The sequence below is a fragment of the Scomber japonicus genome, chromosome 19 (assembly GCF_027409825.1).
Source record: "Scomber japonicus isolate fScoJap1 chromosome 19, fScoJap1.pri, whole genome shotgun sequence".
Taxonomy (NCBI): domain Eukaryota; kingdom Metazoa; phylum Chordata; class Actinopteri; order Scombriformes; family Scombridae; genus Scomber; species Scomber japonicus.
In genome coordinates this window covers 31,743,028-31,765,612 of record NC_070596.1, presented here as the reverse complement: position 1 = coordinate 31,765,612, position 22,585 = coordinate 31,743,028, and the positions used below count along the sequence as shown (strand labels likewise).

Below are 22,585 nucleotides of genomic sequence, written 5' to 3'. Positions count from 1 at the left end.
CACAGATCTAGAAAAAAAGTGCTGTGGGCAACAACCTGCTTCCTAACCCTCACCTGGAAGTATACATTTTACATTTTAAATTTGGTCTTTTGTTATTTATATTTTGTCAGTTTTTAATAAAAATTAGAAAATGATGAATGCCTTTCATTTGACTATTTCTGCAACAGAAGCAATACATTTTCTCACCACCACATTAAAAATAAGTGATTACAGAATAATTACAACAAAATTGGTATAATCCTTTTTATTGTTACATAAATAATCTGTACATTTTCAACATGAGTATATCTACACATTGGAAAAGGTGTTTCCAGGTAAGGCAGACAGATCAGGCTGTGTGTAGGGAGTATTTGTCAGCGGTGGTGATCTACTCCTTTGGCAGTGATTTACCTTTAAGAAGAATATCACAATTACACATCTGACAATAATGAATACATTTTTGAGATAATCAAAGAATAAGAATACTTAGAGCTTTATTTCCCATTTCTTTTGCACATAATTATGTTAGAACTTCTTCATCAAACTACAATATTGTAAGAAAACTCACCTAGGCCTCTGCTGAGTTGGGTCTGCAAAAGCTGTGTGCTTTTGAGCTTAGTGGGGGTAGCATACTAGAGGTGTCAACGAGGGGGGGGTGCTGCAGTAATGGCTGGGCTGGGGGAGGGACAGATGTCTGCTCAAACCAGTTGAAGAATTATCATCATCTCATCACGTCATCATCTCTGTGAAGATTACAAAATTAGAAATTACTGTCAACATACATTTACTCTTCATTCATAGAGGACCAAACACAGAACTTTTATATGTAGAAATAGAAGTCTTGGGTTTGGCAGTTGGACCAAAGGAGCATAAAGATTGATATAAACTGTTGAGAAGATCCTCAGTTTGTTCCTATCCTCTGCATAGCATCTACCAGAGTATAGTCCATAGACAAGCTTGTAGCATGATCAGTTACTCCACCAACACCACACAGAGTTAGAAGTACAACTTATGGTAGCTGTGTTTTATTTTAGTGTTGATGGTTGTTGTTGTTGATGTTAACAACTCAGTGTGAAGTGCTGGACCTCCTAAGGTGAAGGACAGGTTTTATCCTCAGGCCATCATATTTCTCAAAATATCTAATCACTAACATTTACTCAATGTCTGTATAATGATATGGCAGATATCACTGATAACACATATTGTATGTGCAATAATGCTGTTTTCTGAAGTACCTCAAATGGCACTTTGAGGCACATACAACAGAAAAAGCTAGATATGAATGACAGATATTTATATCCCACCAAAGACATATTCATAGCAGCAGCAGCAGCAGCAGCAGCAAGTTGAACTCACCGGTCGCACAGAGACTCAGAAACAATAGTTGAACTGGAGGGAGAGGAGGTCTCATCAATCCGTGTTTAGACGGCGTCGAGGTTGATCGGTCCTTCTCATGGCTATGAAAACATAGATGAGCTACATCACCACAGTTGTAACGTGTAAAAGCCAATATACGTAGGTCTTTTTATCACAATAATAATGCAGACACTGAAGACTAGGGTAGAGTAATATCTTTCAAAATAATATACTATAATCTATTCAATACTGGCGTCACCGACCCGTTTTAAACACACAGCAAAGCTAATATTAGCATTACGCTAATACAAGCTACAAAAGTAGCTACGTTAGCATAACTTACATATATATATAACAAATCCTCCCCGAAGCCAAACAAATCATTACCTGTCCAACAGAAAGAGAGCAACCTCGGCATCACTGTTCAGGCCCTTCAGATCCCTCAGTTGTCTCCACCGCTCAAATGCTACTCCGATGTTGATTCTTGTTTGACCTCTTGCTTTATCCAGAGCCTTTTTATTAGCAGTCCTTTCCTCCTCCGGCTTCTCTTTCTTCCCCTTTTCTCTGGACGAGCCGTTCCAAGTAGACGTGCAAGTGGTATTTTCTCAGCCATTGCTCTTACATAAATATTACATCCGTATTCGGTAGTTCTGCAGAGAGGTGTGCTGGTTTTTCTGGCAACAGCGACAGGTGAAGACTGTGCACGCGCGCAGTAGGCAGGGAGAGAGGGGGGCGGGGCGTAGACTGTATGCGGAAGCAAAACTAGACTGAAGCCACATGATTGGTTTTTTCTGTTCGCACCGAACGGCTCGGATTGGTCGGGGTTTTATCAGTCCTGTGGCCGCTACAGAGCTCTGATTTTTTCCGTTCCTTTTTCTAAAGCCATAATGTATTGATACCTTTCATAATAGAAGGACCATTTCTCCCAGTATAACAAAAAGTGTTTCTGAACAGGATTACCAACCCTACCTTTAACCACCATGAGGTCAAGAGCTTTCAGCTGATCTGCCCCCTGCCTCAGGAACTCTCTCCCACCAGACATTTACATTTCTGACTCTGTCTCCACCTTCAAATCCCGCCTGAAAAGGCACCTATTCAGAGTGGCATACTCTGTCTCTCACTAACTATGCAATCATTATTGCACTAATGCACTTTGTAGTCACATTCATATTTATTCTTTATCTTTGCACTAAATGTTACCTGATTTATATTGTTTGATGTACTGTTGTTGTGTTATATGTGCCTTGTAAGGTGTCCTTGACTGCTTTGAAAGGCGCCTTTAAATAAAATGCTTTATTATTATTGTTGTTGTTATATCAGAATATCAAACTATAAATGTTATTAAGCAAAAATAAGTAAGTTGCAACCTTAAACTTTGATACGGTTTTACACTTGGTCCACTTTATCTGTTGATCAGCAAGTAGCAGATGTCATCCTGTTTCTACACTGATTTTTATACTGTAATGTGCTTTTGCTGTCACTAGGTGTCACAAAAAGGTATGTTTGAATGAGGACAACAGGTCAAAGTTAAATAAAATGAATTATAAGGTCCAGCAAACCCAAAATGTAATGGTCACAGGGTCACAGGAGGATAACACTGAAGAGTTGGACTCTATTCCACTCTGGAATTGCCACTGGTGAGAGGCGCTGGGCAGGGGTGGCAATACTTATTGCGCCCCAGCTTGGTGCCTGCATATTGGAGTTCACCCCGGTAGACAGGACTGTTGTTTGTGCCTATGGTCCAAACAGCAGCTCAGAGTATCCTGGACAGTGCTCCCTCTGGGGATTCCCTCGTTCTGCTGGGGGACTTCAACGCTCATGTTGGCAGTGACAGTGAGACCTGGAGGGGTGTGATTGGGAGGAACGGCCCCCCCGATCTGAACCCGAGCGGTGTTCTGTTATTGGACTTCTGTGTTCATCACAGATTGTCCATAACGAACACCATGTTCAAGCATAAGGGGGTCCATATGTGTACTTGGCACCAGGACACCCTAGGCTGCAGTTCGATGATTGACTTTGTAGTTGTGGTTTTTTGGACTCCAGAGGCAGCAGGCCAAGCAGAGTGCAGCTGCAGCGGTCGCTGAGGCAAAAACATGGACATGGGAGGCCATTGAGAACAACTTCCGGACGGCTTCGAAGAGATTCTGGACCACCATCCGGCGTCTCAGGAGGGGGAAGCAGTGCATCGTCAACACTGTGTACGGTGGGGACGGTGCGCTGCTGACCTCGATTCGGGACGTTGTGGATCGGTGGAAGGAATACTTCGAAGACCTCCTCAATCCCACCGACACGCCTTCCGGTAAGAAAGCAGGGCCGGGGGACCCGGGGTGTGGGCTCTCCTATCTCTGGGGCTGAGGTCGCCGAGGTGAAAAGGCTCCTCGGTGGGAGGGCCCCGGGGGTGGATGAGATCCACCCCAAGTTCCTCAAGGCCCTAGATGTTGTGGGGCTGTCATGGCTGACACGACTCTGCAGAATTGTGTGGACATCGGGAGCAGTGCCTCTGGATTGGCAGACTGGGGTGGTGGTCCCTCTTTTTAAGAAGGGGGACCAGAGGGCGTGTTCCAACTACAGGGGGATCACACTCCTCAGCCTCCCTGGTAAGGTCTATTCGGGGGTGCTGGAGAGGAGGGTCCGTTGGATAGTTGAACTTCGGATTCAGGAGGAGCAGTGTGGTTTTCGTCCAGGCCGTGGAACTGTGGACCAGCTTTACACCCTCTGCAGGATCCTTGAGGGTGCATGGGAGTTTGCCCAACCAGTCCACATGTGTTTTGTGAACTTGGAGAAGGCATTCGACCATGTCCCTCGGGGAGTCCTGTGGGGGGTTCTCTGGGAGTACGGGGTATCAGACCCCCTGATACGGGCCGTCCATTCCCTGTATGACCAGTGTCAGAGCTTGGTCCGCATTGCCGGCAATAAGTCGGACTTGTTTCCAGTGAGGGTTGGACTCCGCCAGTGCTGCCCTTTGTCACCGATCCTGTTCATAATCTTTATGAACAGGATTCCTAGGTGCAGCCAGGGCGTTGAGGGGGTCACTGCTTTTTGCAGATGATGTGGTCCTGTTGGCTTCATCAGACCGTGACCCCCAACTCTCGCTGGATCGTTCGCCGCTGAATGTGAAGCGGCCGGGATGAGAATCAGCACCTCCAAATTGGAGTCCATGGCACTCTCCGGGTCGGGGATGAGATCCTGCCCCAAGTGGAGGAGTTCAAGTACCTCGGGGTCTTGTTCACAGTGAGGGAAGGATGGAGCGGGAGATCGACAGGCGGATCGGTGCGGCGTCTGCAGTAATGCGGACTCTGCACAGATCCGTCGTGGTGAAGAGAGAGCTGAGCTGAAAGACAAAGCTCTCGATTTATCAGTCCATCTTGGTTCCTACCCTCACCTCTGGTCATGAGCTTTGGGTCGTGACCGAAAGAACAAGATGGCGGGTACAAGCGGCCGAAATGAACTTCCTCCGTAGGCTGGCTGGGCTCTCCCTTAGAGATAGGGTGAGAAGCTCGGCCATCTGGGAGGAACTCGGAGTAGACCCGCTGCTCCTCCGCGTTGAGAGGAGCCAGATGAGACTATGTCTCTTGGCTGGCCTGGGAACACCTCGGGATCCCCCAGGAAGAGCTGGAAGAAGTGGCTGGGGAGAGGGAAGTCTGGGCTTCCCTGCTTAGGCAGCCCTCACGACCCAACCCTGGATAAGCGGCAGAGGATGGATGGATGGATGTAAAATTTGATATTTTATGGTTTTCATGAATGGGCGTGGCAAAATGGCCTTGACAAATTAATAAAATTGAGTTTCATTTGTCGATGTCAAACGAAACTTGCGCCCCCTTGAATATTTCAAAATTGAAACACAGCCTTCCTGATTGACATAGAAGAATGAAATTCGATATATATGCATATATATAGTGCACAATTTGCTGTAACATGTGGGATTTTTGACGATTCTTGGCCTCCTACAAACGTTATCTTGTCCGAGGGCGTTCATCGTGGCGGCTTCAAACTTAAATAGCTGACTTAGCACACCCTGCTGCACAAAAGTTCTGAACAACTTTGTCATTACTCGTCCGGTTTGGATTTTAGAAGCCCTCAAAGGTCAAGTGCCCAAAAACCCTCGCCAAAATGCACGAAAACGCTCCGATAGACAATGAATGGGAGGAGAGTCTATCACCACTTTGACCCTAAATTTGACCACCTAAACTTGCTCCAGGACAGACCAAATTTACTACGCACATGAGGCCTGGCCATTAATTTGATAAAATGGAAAAATTAACCCCAAAAGTGCCAAAATGTGCTCTCTAGCACCACCCAGAAACACTAAAACGGCCACTACACCTGATAGGAATGTTGTAGAAAGATCAAACCAAAACTCAATTATTTGTCTTCTCAAGACCTACAAATCACGCACTGACACCCCTCACCTAAATCCAACAAGAAGTGCACATTTTGCCCTTAAATGTTTTATTTTCAATGATTTTTCAGGCATTTCAAAAGCTATATACATATATAGATGTGTGTAATTTGGTCTGGCTATGTTTTATACTTGGATCTGTGGACCCACATGTGCACCTTGTTCCTCTCCCATTCAAATCTCCATACTGTGCATGCTCTGTTGGTCATGCTATCCAGTCGTCAACTACCATGGCAACAACAGTGTTTGTGTGTATATATGTGTGTGTGTGTGTGTATGTATGTATGTGTGAGTGTGTGTGTTTGCGTGTGTGTGTGTATATATGTGTGAGTGTTTGTGTATAGCTACGGGTTAAGCATAACCAAGCTTCTGCATACCACACTCAGAGTTACTGGGGATTTCCACTGGGTCCGTCAGCGGCACGGAACGGCTGTGCTACGGTTTAGCTCCGTCCTCTGCCTGGCGTCAACTCACACCGGGAGCGTTACAGCAGCGGACCGGAGCATGCTCTGGTAGAGAAAGCTGCCTTTTAAAATGAAGTTGCACTGTTAATACAGTAATTACGGCAGCCCAATCAAATCCGAACGAGTGCCTTTGGTCTACAGTAATTACTGTAGTAGCAGCACAACTAAATGGCCCGGTTTTGTTAACTTGCTCAATTTTGGTTGATTTGGTATTTTTCTTTATCTATTTTCTTTTCTATTTTTGTGCTTATCCCATCTGTCAGTAGGCCACTTAGCTAGATGGAGTCTTTATCTGACTGTTTTATTCATGTTTGTTGCTGAAATACGATCGGGAGGCTGCACGGGTTGTTTTATTTTGAAAAACGGAAGTTTTATTATGCCGATTCAGTGTCGGACTTCCTGTCTGGTGCAATCTGCTCTGTTGAGCTTGTCGCGAGTTGGAAATGGCGCCGTCAAAAATAGAAATGCTACCTATTGATAGCGCTGCGGCGCGGGAGCCGCTGCTGAGACGTTGCTAACATGCTGCTGAAACGTTCCCGGTGGAGATACTCTCATTGATTATAGTGTTATCTATCAGCTCCGGTGACCACGGCGCAGCTGTAACGCGCCGCTGCCGGACCCAGTGGAAATTGGGCTTTAAGGGGCTCTCAAGAGGTTTCATCAAACCTTTAAGTCACTATTGCATGGTTATTGTGTGGAGTTAAACCAGGATTGGGAAGAAGGGCTGCCGTGGTTTCTGTTAGCTGCCAGGGAGGTTGTACAAGAAAGCACTGGCTTTAGCCCTAATGAGCTCATTAGTAAGAGTTCCGACAAACTATCTTAAACTGAGATTTCAAAGAATGGCAGCCATTTTATTTGTTTCCACAGACAAGAATTTGAAAGTCACATGACGTAGATGCAGACCTATAGAAAAGAATAGGGCAGAAAAAATGGAGCCATCGTACAAATTTTGAGACCAAAGTGTGAGATGGCTCTGTTTTACACTGAGGAACGAACATAGCTGTGATACGTTTTGATGTGAGACTGGGCTGGACGATCAGTGTTATCCCACAGAAAATGTACATTTTTAAGTCAAATGCATCATTCTGGTTTACTCTAAGAGAAAAATTCTTTGCAGCTGAGAATTTCAAAATTTCAAATAACTTAAAAAGAGTGAGAAGACAGAGGTAAGTCATTTTACAGAACAGGAGGAAACATCATCACCCTGATCCATCCCAAAGATCAGTTTATTGTTTTAAACAACTACAACCCTTTAAACTATGAGGTGATTTAATCTCTAAAACATGAGACAAAGAGCTTCAAGGACAGTTTGTAGCTTCATGTGAAGGAGGAAGCTAAAGATGAGTCTATATATACATTTACAAATGTCTGCATTTAATATAACTTGTAGTTGAGTGCAGAACACTTGAAGAGCTACTTGAAGTGTGCACAGTTTAAACACTTGATCCTTCTTGTAATATCAGTTCAGTGTGCTCAGGTTTCCTTCAGTCCACATCAGCTGTGGCTCCATCTAGTGGTCACTACAGAAAACATCATTATCCAGAGTGGATGTAATATTCTTCAGGATATGTTCATTATGATGCTGTGAGCTGTGTTTTCTTTGAGTCTCTGTCAGACTTGCTGCTCAGAATGAAGTCAAACAGACATTTAATGAACAAAGTTCAGCAGAAGCTTCAACAGACTCAGAAAGCAGCTGATGATCCAGTGAAGACACTCTGAGCAAACTGATTTCATCAAGCTCACACTTTATTCATCATTCACAGAAACATGATTTCATGTAGAATAACACAATATACTGCAACCACTCAAATATCACTGCTTAGAAAATAAACTACATGAATGAATACAAGTGTTCCCACATGGCCTGTGTCATCTGAAATATTAAACTCATCATTACAAGCTGTATGATTCAAATACACGTGAAGAAAATCTGATCAGACAGAAGCAAATACTAAACCATATAATCCTCCCTTTGGCTGTTCCCACACCTCCAATCAACCCAAGTCCTCATCAATTAGCATTTAGCATCATTCCGCAGTGATTATACAGATATGATATGATTAACATCAGGTATTTGAAGTCAGTTATAAATGTAATGTAAGCATGGCAAAACTCAGTTCAGCACTTGCCTGCGTTGTGCAGTTGTGTGTAAATTAAAACAAAAATCTGAAATAGATCAAAAACACAGTTTGAATACATGTTAAAAATATTACATATAAAACTAAACTATTGCTCAGTGCTATTTAAACTCCATCAAAATATAATCAAAAGATATGCATCAAAACTTAAAGTCAAAATAAAAGTAAGAAGTAGAAACAATTAGATAGTGTGAACATGGCAGAGAAATGTCCATCAGGTTTCTATAATCCCCTACTCCAACTACTGAAAGCAGCTGTGTGCTTCTTGTTTCTTGGTTACTGAAGTGCAGCTGAACACACTGATGCTGTGTTTTGATCTGATGACTGAAGCTGAGAGCAGAAAAGAGGCTCAACTATGACAGGAAGTGATGTAAAAACAGAGTATTGATAAGAAGAAAAGCAACAGCTGCTGTTACTGTGAGACAGATTGTGGCTCTGCTTTGACTGATGTGGATCAACTAATGATTCCTCTGTAATCTGAACAGTGACCAGACGTCCAGAATTAAACATTCAACTACAAGAACAAACAGCAACAGAGCTCCTGTTTCTCACAATCACACACCTGACATTTAAGAGAAGATTCAATTCTTTTCTGATGGACATTTTACATCAACATTGTAATTAAAAGAATTATAATGGAGTACTAACTGCTTTTCCAGCTGCTGTTTGTCTACTAAACATGAACCGCAGTGTGTCTTTCACAGTTCCACCCATTCGACTCTTCATCTCCTCCAGCTTCTTCACCTTCTCTGTGTCTCTTCTCTCCTTCATCTTCTCAATCAGGAAGTCCAAGTGGACATGAATGGACAGTGAATCAACATTCAGGGCGATCCGCTCCAGTAGTTCCACATGTCGGTAGACGTCATCCAGCCACTGTATCTTCTCTGCTGTCAGTTTTTCCATCTCAGTTTGAAGATGTTCCATCAGGCTCTTCTCCTTCTCATTTTCTGACTTTTTCTCTTCATACTTTCTTTTCATATCTTGTAGGGTCTTCTGAACTTTTTTGGTCTTGGTCACATATCTCCACTCTTTTTTCACATGAACTGATACAGGACACTTCCCTCTACATGATTCACAGTTACCATTTTTCATGACCTTACAGTCTTTGGGATTCCTTGCCACTGTGCATCCTGGATAGTGACAGTTCTCTTTACAAACGTTACAGGTGACAGCTCCTTTGTAAAACAACCCCCGCATCCCACCTTTGATATCCTCTTTCTCTTTGTAGACTTCATCAACTTCTACAGTGAACTCTTCATTCTTCTTCATCTCTTCTTCATGTTTCTTCAGAGCTTCTTTAATCTGTTGGATCTCTCTCTGTTTTAGTTCAGTCAGCTGGATTCTTTCTTTCAGGTTTTGGATGCAGGCTGTCAGACTGATCCGTGAATTCAACACTTCAACTGTTGTCACTAACTTCTGATGGCTAGATTCTTTCAGGAAGTCTGTGAATTGTTTCATTCCTGCCTCTGTTGTCCTCCATGCATTCTCTAAAGCAAGCTTGGCTTGCTTTGTTCTCTCTTTGTTTTGGCAGTTATTAAACAGGAAGTAAACAGTTTCATTCTCTTCATCTTTGGCATATTTAATGTTTGCAGCTTTAAGAGCTTCCAGAACATTTTCAGGTGTTATTCCATCTGAGTGTGTGATGAGAGGTACAATGTTCTCATCCAGATCTTTCCCAAACAGAGACGTCACTGAATCAAAGATGTACCTCAGTTGATCACTCACTCGATTCTCAGTCGCCTTCAGCACCAGACCCACTGCAGAAAGTGCTGTAATTCCATCCTTTGAGCGGAACAAGTCCAATAATCTTTGACTAACAATGTCATCATGTTGGATCCCTCTGGTGTCTCCATATCCAGGAGTATCGATGATGGTCAGAGAGTAGGGCAGAGTTTTACCTTCATAACCAAAGATCTCGTACACGATCACATCTGATGTCTGACTCTCTGACTGACTTCTCTTCTCTTTTTCTTCTACGATCTCAAACCAGATGTTGTCCTTAAACTTCACTCCCATGGTGTAGTTGAACAGAGTGTTGATCAGAGCAGATTTTCCTGTTCCTGTTTCACCTACAAGTAAGATGGTTTTGTTTCTCTTTTTCAGGGTTTTCTCTCCAACAGTTTTTCTTGTCAGAGTCCCAAACTTCTCTTCCTTTGGTCTCAGCTGGTAGACAGTAGGAGATCCTGAAGAGATCTGAGTACTTTTGGAGATGATGTCATGGTATTTGGATGAGGCGTTACTGGTTGTGTTGAAAATAGAGAAAAAACAATTTAATATACATATAAACTTTATGTATCTGTGTATCCTTCCCTTACTGTCGATCAGTCATTGTTATGTATTTGTAGCTGTATGACTTTTTCAGAGAGCTGTGTAATATTCCTTTAACAGACCTGAAGAGACTGAAAACACATCTGGAAGCTTCCTGATTTTACAGTCAGGTTAACATACTTCACATTCTCTGATGTCATTTCTAACATTTCTATAATATTTTAATATTCCTACAGTAACCTGACAGTGATTATTTCTGTCATCAGTGTTTATGTCTCATAACTTCATCCAACTTTATCTCAGTCTGAATTTATCTTATAAACCAACATTATACTTTCTATGGTGAATAATGAACACTGAGTTTATGATATTGTTCTGAAATTACATTACACAAACACACACACACACACACACACACACACACACACACACACACACACTTCAATTCATTTAGTTCTACCCGTATTTTAATAGTTATTTATGGTAATGTTACTCACCACTGTGCCATGCTGCTGTCTGACAGAGAGACTCCACACGCTGAGGATGAAACAGGTGTGTTGGTATCTGTGTGGGACAAAATGAAAAACTATCATAAAGTGAAATAAAGGTGTGAAGAAGCTGCTGGAGAAAGTTTCAGTGCTGCACATTTTGAGCAATGAGCCGCTCGGCCAACAACGTCTCCTAGAAATGATCTTTGTTTGCTGCTAAATGGAAACAGCAGATATGTTCTGAAGGAAATGTCATGCTGCCTGGATGAAGCTTTTATATCAACATCATGAGGAAATGTTGCTCATTAAGGAGTCTGCAAAGTCTCTAAATGTTGCTACTGAATGTAAATGTCCACTGACACATTTGCTTTGTTTTCTATAATATGTGAGTATTTGAATGAGGCTTCATGTTACAGTGAGTCTATAAAAAGAAATCATTCTATGATGGGACAAACTGACCAAAGAGTCTCTATATGGGTTTAGTTTACTTTGTTCAAGTCCACATTAGCATCACATGCAGTGTGCACATTGGAAGTTATTGGTGTGTGTAATCATTCCTCCTGTCCACACTGGCTGTGACCTGATTCCTTCCTACAGATACTCAAATATCACACATGACTTCTGAGAGAAATCACAGTGTAAAGTTGAGCTGAAGCTGATATAAAGATGTGAACAAAGTTACAGCTCTGTAATTCATGTGTGTGTTGGTGTTTGTGCTGAGCTGCAGTGGAGGAACAGTAACACAGAGAGGGAGTTTAGTACTAAAGACATGTGGACGCTTCTGAGAGAGCCTCTTGATGTTCAGACAGCTCTGTCTCATTAAACACTTAATCATTTGGATTTGTACACTGTGGGAGAGAGAAGGATCTGCCGAAGAGCTCCTGTGTCCACTCAGAAATATGCAGCTGTGCTGTACACATGGTGGTTCTATAAATAAAGAGCTCAGTGAAATTAACTCCTGTCATACAATGAACCCTTTGCAATACTCTGACACCAAGTGTTTAGAAATGGTACTGTGGCCCAAGTTCAAAACACTGGAGAGAGTTGTTACCCCTCGCCCCCTCCTACTTCATGCGGGTTGCCAGTTGTTAGACGTGATCCTGCATATCCTCCTCCGTATCAGCGGGTGCAGCTGAGTGCTGTATGACGCTGTTACCGTCTCCATGTTTCAAAGGCATCTCCTATACATACCCTGGTTTTGTTTCTCAAATTATCACGACATATTTGAGAGCCATAATGAGTTTTGTTTGGTTTTGTAACATCAGACATTATCTGCAGTGTTCCTAGCTGCAGCTCAGTGGCAACTGGCAACCTGACTGCTGAAACACTACTGACTTGGTGATTGGTAGCTAGGTGGTGGGTGGAGCATCAGTACTGACTTGGTGATTGGTAGCTAGGTGGTGGGTGGAGCATCAGTACTGACTTGGTGATTGGTAGCTAGGTGGTGGGTGGAGCATCAGTACTGACTTGGTGATTGGTAGCTAGGTGGTGGGTGGAGCATCAGTACTGACGTGGTGATTGGTAGCTAGGTGGTGGGTGGAGCATCAGTACTGACTTGGTGATTGGTAGCTAGGTGGTGGGTGGAGCATCAGTACTGACTTGGTGATTGGTAGCTAGGTGGTGGGTGGAGCATCAGTACTGACTTGGTGATTGGTAGCTAGGTGGTGGGTGGAGCATCAGTACTGACGTGGTGATTGGTAGCTAGGTGGTGGGTGGAGCATCAGTACTGACTTGGTTATTGGTAGCTAGGTGGTGGGTGGAGCATCAGTACTGACTTGGTGATTGGTAGCTAGGTGGTGGGTGGAGCATCAGTACTGACTTGGTGATTGGTAGCTAGGTGGTGGGTGGAGCATCAGTACTGACTTGGTGATTGGTAGATAGGTGGTAGGTGGAGCATCAGTACTGACTTGGCGATTGGTAGCTAGGTGGTGGGTGGAGCATCAGTACTGACTTGGTGATTGGTAGATAGGTGGTAGGTGGAGCATCAGTACTGACTTGGTGATTGGTAGCTAGGTGGTGGGTGGAGCATCAGTACTGACGTGGTGATTGGTAGCTAGGTGGTGGGTGGAGCATCAGTACTGACTTGGTTATTGGTAGCTAGGTGGTGGGTGGAGCATCAGTACTGACTTGGTGATTGGTAGATAGGTGGTGGGTGGAGCATCAGTACTGACTTGGTGATTGGTAGCTAGGTAGTGGGTGGAGCATCAGTACTGACTTGGTGATTGGTAGCTAGGTGGTGGGTGAAGCATCAGTACTGACTTGGTGATTGGTAGCTAGGTGGTGGGTGGAGCATCAGTACTGACTTGGTGATTGGTAGATAGGTGGTGATTGGAGCATCAGTACTGACTTGGTGATTTGTAGCTAGGTGGTGGGTGGAGCATCAGTACTGACGTGGTGATTGGTAGATGGTGGTGGGTGGAGCATCAGTACTGACTTGGTTATTGGTAGCTAGGTGGTGGGTGGAGCATTAGTACTGACTTGGTGATTGGTAGATAGGTGGTGGGTGGAGCATCAGTACTGACTTGGTGATTGGTAGCCAGGTGGTGGGTGGAGCATCAGTACTGACTTGGTGATTGGTAGCTAGGTGGTGGGTGGAGCATCAGTACTGACTTGGTGATTGGTAGCTAGGTGGTGGGTGGAGCATCAGTACTGACTTGGTGATTGGTAGCTAGGTGGTGGGTGGAGCATCAGTACTGACTTGGTGATTGGTAGCTAGGTGGTGGGTGGAGCATCAGTACTGACTTGGTGATTGGTAGCTAGGTGGTGGGTGAAGCATCAGTACTGACTTGGTGATTGGTAGCTAGGTGGTGGGTGGAGCATTAGTACTGACTTGGTGATTGGTAGCCAGGTGGTGGGTGGAGCATCAGTACTGACTTGGTGATTGGTAGCTAGGTGGTGGGTGGAGCATCAGTACTGACTTGGTGATTGGTAGCTAGGGGGTGGGTGGAGCATCAGTACTGACTTGGTGATTGGTAGCTAGGTGGTGGGTGGAGCATCAGTACTGACTTGGTGATTGGTAGCTAGGTGGTGGGTGGAGCATCAGTACTGACTTGGTGATTGGTAGCTAGGTGGTGGGTGAAGCATCAGTACTGACTTGGTGATTGGTAGCTAGGTGGTGGGTGGAGCATTAGTACTGACTTGGTGATTGGTAGCTAGGTGGTGGGTGGAGCATCAGTACTGACTTGGTGATTGGTAGCTAGGTGGTGGGTGGAGCATTAGTACTGACTTGGTGATTGGTAGCTAGGGGGTGGGTGGAGCATCAGTACTGACTTGGTGATTGGTAGCTAGGTGGTGGGTGGAGCATCAGTACTGACTTGGTGATTGGTAGCTAGGTGGTGGGTGGAGCATCAGTACTGACTTGGTGATTGGTAGCTAGGTGGTGGGTGGAGCATCAGTACTGACTTGGTGATTGGTAGCTAGGGGGTGGGTGGCGTATCAGGCCAAAACACAGAATGACAACATAAACATTACTTGAGGGCTGCAACTGAGCTTTTCAAATGTGAATATTCTGGCTGGACTACTACTGTCAGTGATATCAGTGTTTGAAATTAACATGATTCCTTAATGTCTGATGATATTTAGGGCCATTTTATGATTACTTGGAATATATTTGTTACATACAGCTACTTTAATACTAGATATTCCACTGTGGTAATATTGAAAAACAGACCACACAAAGTCAGAGCGGGTCAACAAGTGACCCTCATAAAAGTAATATTTTACAAATCTGCATTATATAAACTAATGAAATTCGCTAAAGTAAGTCATTTGGCGACATTCAGCTAAACTAAGTCTATTCCTGCAAGCCTTGGAGAGAGTCCAAGAGGAGATGTAGGGCAAAGAAAAAAGCCACTAAGGCTGTCCTTGATCTGACACCACAATCACCTCAGGATCAGGATCATGACCATGAAGACATCAGTGGCAGTGCCTGTTTTGTGTAGCACACCAACACAGTCACCTGAAGAGATGTACACCCAAGACCAAAGTACACCCAAAAGAGTACGAAAAAGATCTGTGAACAAACAACTATGGAATCTAAGAATGCAAAATGAGAAATTAATGAAGCAACTTGAAGCTGAAAAAAAAAGAGCGGATAGGTTTAGATGAAAGAATCAACGCCTTGTGCAAAGATGGAATGTGGATAAAAATGCACACACAAACACACAAGCAAAACAGTCAAAACGAAGAAACACTGCTCAAGAAAGGAAGAAACAAGTGGAGTCCTTCCTATTGAGAGACGAGAGCAGGACACTGTTGGGAGGAAAGAAAAAATGCAAAGGAGAGTACTTGTAAAGTCTTTGGTGGACTTGCACAAGGAATACTCCCAGATAGCTGAACTAAAACATAAGATGTCTTACAGTTTCTACGCTATAAGCCATTTTATGTTACAGGAGCCAAGGCAAATGATCATAATACATGCGCCTGCTACCAACATGAGAACATGCATCTCCTTATTGATGCCTTGTCACAGTGTGGTATCCTACCTTCAAAAAGCCATCATATCATATCTTCTCTCCAGCATAACCTGTAATACGGACAACATGAAATGCATGGAGCTGCTGCTATGATGAAGTCCAGATTGCCATACATAATCCAGATGATTGGGCTAGATGGGATCATTGGGAAAAGGAAGATGTGGTGGTAGGAGATAAAAGATACAGCAACTGGGTGAAGAAAATTGAAAATGGTACAGTGGGAAAACTGAAGTTCAACAAGAGTTGGAGGGTATTGCCATCCATCAATTCAACTGGCTTCACCAGGCCCAGAAATTCAGGCATCTTAAAGAACATCAAAAAGACAATGAAAGGGTTCTGCATGTGGACTTTTCAGAAAATTATGCCTGCAAACTGAACACCTCCTTCTCTGCAGGAGAGATCTTCTATAGGGCTCTCAGCTGTTTCTGCTGCTACCCAGAGATGTGCGACTGCTTCTCTCCAAGCAAGATGAGGCCAGACAATCGGTCAAAAGATTCAGAGGAACTGCTTGCCTGTGAAGTCCAAGAGACCCAGCCTGATAGTCCCAGTAGTGGAGAGGAAGAGGAGGAAGAGCTTGTAGGGAAATTCGTCATTGTCCGCTATGACAAGAAGCCATTTTTTGGCCAGATCACACAACTAAATGCTGAGCACATTGAGGTCAATTGCATGATGCTAATTGGCTAAGTGGCCTGCTAGGCAAGAAGGTATTATGTACAGCAAGGACCAACTTGTCAGTGTCATATTTGAGCCAGAGCCTCACCAGCGTGCAGCCCAGCTCACCAAATATGACTGGCTGCTGTTCAATGAAGTGTGAAAGGAGGAGGATGAGTCCTTAAACATTCTAAAACACTACTGCTTTTTCATTAGCAGTAGCCCTATTGTAGCCCTATTGTATCTGTAAGGATTATTATTATACAAAACAAACGCCTTTTTGACAGCCTAAACGTGCCCCAAAACTCACGAAAATTTGCCACACATCAGACCTGGCAAAAATTAGATATTTTATGGTTGGCCAAAATGGCTCAATAGCGCTTGAACGAAATGTGGTATTGTTACGGCCCTCAGCCCTTGGCTGTGTCCTGTGTGTTGTGGGTGTGGCTGTGTCCTGTGTGTAGTGGGTGTGGCTGTGTCCTGTGTGTAGTGGATGTGGCTGTGTCCTGTGTGTAGTGGGTGTGGCTGTGTCCTGTGTGTAGTGGATGTGGCTGTGTCCTGTGTGTAGTGGGTGTGGCTGTGTCCTGTGTGTAGTGGGTGTGGCTGTGTCCTGTGTGTAGTGGGTGTGGCTGTGTCCTGTGTGTAGTGGGTGTGGCTGTGTCCTGTGTGTAGTGGGTGTGGCTGTGTCCTGTGTGTAGTGGATGTGGCTGTGTCCTGTGTGTAGTGGGTGTGGCTGTGTCCTGTGTGTAGTGGGTGTGGCTGTGTCCTGTGTGTAGTGGATGTGGCTGTGTCCTGTGTGTAGTGGATGTGGCTGTGTCCTGTGTGTAGTGGGTGTGGCTGTGTGTTGCAGGTTGCAATGAGATGGCTGATTGGGAGCACCTGTGCCCTGGCTCTGCAGCTGATTTAAGTCGGCTGGCTTCAGTCCTCGCTCTCTCTTCCTCAGGATCGACACACTGCTGCTGCTATACCTCTTTGTTTTGCATTAGACAACACGCACCACACATTTGACATTACCCACAAGCACCCTCTTACACCACTGACGTACACTTGCACACTCCATTGTACATTTTAACTCCTGACATTGTAAATAAATCAACCTGCTTTGGTTTAAGACACATGCCAATTGTCTGTGTTTTGCTGCGGCCATGGAGCCAGGCGTAACATTATATATATGTATCATGTCCAGATGCACAAATTGAAAAATATGTGCGATTTTGGCGATTTCCACGCCTCGTACTTTAACAAACTTGTCCTAGGGATTTAATCTGACCGACTTCAAATTCACTCAGAAACATCTTGAGACATTGGAGATGAAAAGTTATCAAAAACTTTCTGATTAGGGATCCGGTTTGGCCGTGGCGGCATCGACAATTTCCTTCGCCATTCGATCCTTCGCCATTAAACAGGAAGTCCTTATAACTCCTACAGACATCGTCCGATCTACACCAAATTAATCACGCATGTAGAGGGTCCCGCCCTGAACACGTCTATGCATAAATACTGTATCAGCTCCATAGCGCCACCTACTGGATACAATAGCGCCCCATTGAAAATTTGAAAAAAATTGAGCCCCTCAACTCACGCAACAGGAAGTCGGCCATTTTGAAACATATGTGCAATTTTGGCAATTTCTACAACTCGTATTTTAATGAACTCCTACTGGGGATTTAATCCGACCGACTTCAAATTCACTCAGAAACATCTTCAGACATGGGAGATGAAAAGTTATCAAAAACTTTCTGATTAGGGATTTGGTTACTTCGTGGCGATTTGAGGAATTTTGCCCTTTCACCATTAACCAGGAACTGCTGGCCAAATGGGGGTACTGCACCCCATAGAACAAAACTTGGTATATATATGTATCGTGTGAAGACACACAGAAAAGTCTCTTGGACCCTAACCCTCACTCCAACAGGAGGTCAGCCATGGTGAATCGAAGTTGTGATTTTGGGGCTGTTTATTTCCACTTGACTAAGAATATGTGTCGCAGCAAGTCTCGCTCAGTCGTGGCGTGGCGGGGGAGCTTGGGCTCGGTCATCACTGCTTGCAGCATTAATTAGGGCCCGAGCGCTGACCAGCACGAAGCCCTATTGTATCTTTCTTCTTTCTATTTTTCTGTCACGATGATGGCCTTTTGACGCAGCGAAATTCGATGTCTTGCCATGAAATTTCAAACCCTCATAACTTGACTCCACATGGTCTGAGCTTTTCCAAATTGAATATGCTTGTTCAGTGTCCTGGTCTGAACACATGTACAGTCTCATATTTAGTGACAGTCATAGCGCCACATAGTGGCGACAGGAAGTCACTTGCTTCATTCTTTCACTAAATACTCCCATAATCGTAAGTATTTATACCTGAAATTGACTCAGCTGAGACATAAGACCTTGGTGATGCTACATTCTGCAACTCATGACCCATCATCAAATACCGTTGCCATGACAACGCATTCAATGCCATGAAATACGATTACAGTTTTCAGGGGCAAAGGATGCCTCCATGGTAACGAAACTCAACACACACGTCTGGAGTGTGTTCATTTAACATCCTATATACTTCAATGGGATGGGTGTAACTAAACGGCTCAATAGCGCCCCCTTGAATATTTCAAAATTGAACCTCAGCCTTCCCGATTGACATAGAAGAATGAAACTCGCTAGGTTTATGTATCATCTCTAGACGCACAAAAACCCAATTTGGACCCATACCCTAAGTCCAACAGGAAGTCGGCCATCTTGGGAAAAATGCTCAATTTTTCAGTTTGTCATGGCCTGGTCATTTCCAGGCATCACATTTTAATGAAATAGTCCTAGAGATTTCATCCCATTCACTTCAAATTCACACACAATCATCTTGAGACATTGGAGATGAAAAGTTATCAAAAGCTTTTTTATGACTTTTTCCTGTTGGGGATATGTTGTTACTACAACAGCGTATTGCATATTCTTTTATTCATTAGTGTAAGTAAGTATCCCAGATGAAAACTGTGATTTGTGAACCGAAAATTATAATAAATAGGCTATACAAGCTCACACGGTATTGCATGATGAGGCGTTCTGTGCTTCTAACTCTCTTATTTTCGACACATTCACGCAACTGAGTATGCTATGAATTAAGAACGCCTGCAGTCTGCAGTGGTGGCTACACAATTAAACACTCAGCGAACATTTCTCCCTTTGTAACTAATGAAAATACACTTGTAGTGTATTTTCTGCTATGTATTTCTATGTATTTCTATTATTGTATTTTTAAGCTAAAGTTCTGTCTCTGTGTGTAGGCCTTAAAGTATAGTTTATATAACAGTCAGAGTCTTCATATGGGCCTTAATCTGTGTAAACTTGATATGAACCTTGGTTCATATTAACTATAGTCTGTGGAGGACAGCTGGTACCATCCACTATAATGGTACCATTCTGTATAATGGTCATTAATATCTAGAGGTTGTCAAATGGTAAAGGCATTGGAATTTGGAATATAAACAAGCATATATTGTGTCCTTATATAGATGAAAAGCAGAGTACTCATGTTTAAGATGATGTGTACATTCTGGGGCGTAACTTTAGTATAAAAGATCTTACACGTAAGAGAACGAGAGAGACAGAAAGGAAGGCTCCATTTTGACCAGGGACACCTCAGCAGCCTCAGATTTGATAGAGTTCTGTCTCCACTATTGGCAATAAAGAAAACTAAAAAGAGCGTTGACTTGGTCCTTAATTAATCCATTCTTATTCACTCGGAGGGTGATAAAGTTCACCACACACTCTTACGAGACCGTTTGGTTTCATTTGTACAACCGAGACTGTGTTTTGATGCCAACATGTTAGGGCTGGACGATTAATTGAATTTTAATCGCGATATTGATTTTGGCCTCCCATGATTATAAAAACGTAATAATCGACATAAAACAATTATTGTTTCCGCCCGGCGCGGTGGCCCCCGTCTTTTCCAGCAAGTTCTGTGTCTAATGTTAGACCCGCTGGAGGAACGGTGTGTTTCTGGGAGATTTGAAATGACAGAAAGGCCTTTGGTTGACAAAAAGAAAGGTAGGACTGGGACATCTTCACTGCTCTCAATTTTCATGAAAAATTTGGCGTGAGATTACACAGCTATCAGGACGCTGCGCTCTCATACACGCTGCACTGAGAAACACGCGCGCCCGCAGTCACTCTCTAGCGCGAGAAATGACAGGTGTGGCGAGAGAGCGTGTGAACTGCTTGACACAGTGCACACCATCATGGTGTCACCATGGCAACACAACCAATTTATTTAATAAGCAGCCAGGGGATTTTTGTTTTGGTAGGTTTTGGCTATTTATTTTTATTTATTGTTTTTACATATTGCTATTATTATTTCCATTTATCATTATATATATTTTTCTTGATTTTAATGTATTTCTGGTTGTGCTGTTCAAATATATTTCATGTTGAGTTCTGGTGGTTCAATAAATGCTTATGTTTACAAATCTATGAATAATCGTGAATAATCACGATTTCAATATCTATCAAAATAATCGTGATTATGATTTTTGCCATAATCATCCAGCCCTACAACATGTGTCGCAGGCTAATTGAACACTTGAAGAGAAGACTGGATTACCGGTAAGACATCGTTTTGGGCTACTGGTGACTACCGACAAAAGAAGCTCAGCTTCAGTCATCTCCGAAGGCCCCGACAAATAATATTTATAGGCTATAAAAATAATAGTCATTAATGTAGCCAGCTGGACCTAATTGTGTAGCCAGTTATATGGCCAGCAGCCGGCGCTTGTGGAAAGCCCTGGGAGACCCAGAGTTAGTCATCATTTGAACAAAGCACACACCATCAGCACATAAATGTTTCATTAATATTATGATATTTAGAGCTTTAATTACTAGAAATGACATACAGTACAGCCAAGGCCGACTCTAGCTATTTGTTTGCGGATCACATGTTAGAAGATAATAAAAACATAATGTAGCAGACACTCTGGCTGATCCACAGGGGGGAGCAGAGTCAGCCTGAATGGAATGCTTTGATCTGATTGCAAGGAGGTCGTAAAAGGATAATTCACTTAAATAAGAATGAGCTGGCTTGTCTTCTCTTCCCCCATTCTTCCTGTCATGAGGTTTAACCCATGGGGAGGAGGCGTGAAAATGACCTTTCACACCCCAGATGAACTCTCCACCCGGAGTAGGGGGGACAAACCCGGGCTTCTGCCTAGTCTCATGAGAAGCTTGTGATCCACGTGTTAAGCCATCCTGTCTTCTGTGAAGTAAAACATGAACATTTGTTACATTCCTTTGTCTTCACCTCCAAATGGACCTTTATTTCTGCCCCTAACGCAGCGGACAATCAAAATACCTCTTTAAAAAGTAATGAGCAATGTGATCCCTGTGATATTGTATTTTGTTGTTACATTTCTTTGATGTCTCTGTTACTTCTGTGATTTTATGTTAACATAGAATGCTGAAGACTATCACTTTGGTAGATACAAACAGTGTTAAAGTCCAACAGGAATCCAGAAAACATGATATTAGTAAAGTTTGTTAACTCTGCTAACATAAGATCAGCATAATCTTATTTGGGAAGATCAGAAAGCCATCAATAACCATTTCCCAAATAGCATGCATGTTTCAATTGATTGTGGGACTGTAACCTATGAACATTTGCAATGTTATGTCAATTCATGTTTGTTATGCCTGTATTAGAGTGAAGGAGGCAGTTTTATTCCACTCATACTAATGTGACAGCAGTGATGAGACATTAAAGAATTAGGTCCTAGTATTGCAATTAAAAATTAGAAACAACTAATCCAACCCATCCTAACTATTTTCAAGTTTTAATTTTAATTAAATCTATTAAATTGAGTTATGGTATTTAATTGTGTCTAATTAAATAATCATAACTTCCGGATCTTGCGTCCAGTGGTGCCCCTGATAACGAATGTTTATTCAAATTCCAGAATTTGATGTGTTGTGACATATGGATTCATTTAATAATTAGGCTAGAGTAATATACAGGTGATACAGTCAATTGCAAATTCAGATTTTTTTGGTCTATACCTTTACAAATAAATGACAATGAATTTAAGGGTCCATTGTTGATTTACAGTTTGAAAGTGATCATAGCATAAGATGGTTCACCTGGGAATATTATTATTATGATATTAAGTTATCACATTTTCAAATATGTGATACTCTTCTGACTTTATTGGTTATACAGGAAACCTTAACTGAAATGTTTCCCATTGACAAATTATTCTAAACTGTTAAATCTCTTTAATCACTCACCACAGCAAATGATCTCTGCTCTGTCCCTGCATCCTGCACCTGTCTCTGACTCTCTCTCATGCTCCTAGATGTCAGGAGAGGAGGAGTGATCATTACAA

At 43.0% G+C, this 22,585-nt stretch overlaps 1 protein-coding gene across 1 annotated transcript; it reads right to left on the bottom strand.

Annotated features, from left to right (window-relative positions):
* Positions 1–597: 597 nt before the first annotated feature.
* Positions 598–11,112, bottom strand: LOC128379949 (uncharacterized). The gene is made up of 5 exons (XM_053339587.1): positions 11,102–11,112; positions 9,145–10,575; positions 1,723–1,899; positions 1,336–1,436; positions 598–722 (listed from the first exon to the last, which is right to left on the bottom strand). The coding sequence occupies exons 1-5, from the start codon at positions 11,110–11,112 to the stop codon at positions 709–711; spliced, it is 1,734 nt and encodes a 577-aa protein (XP_053195562.1). The 3' UTR covers positions 598–708.
* Between the last annotated feature and the right edge of the window lie 11,473 nt (positions 11,113–22,585).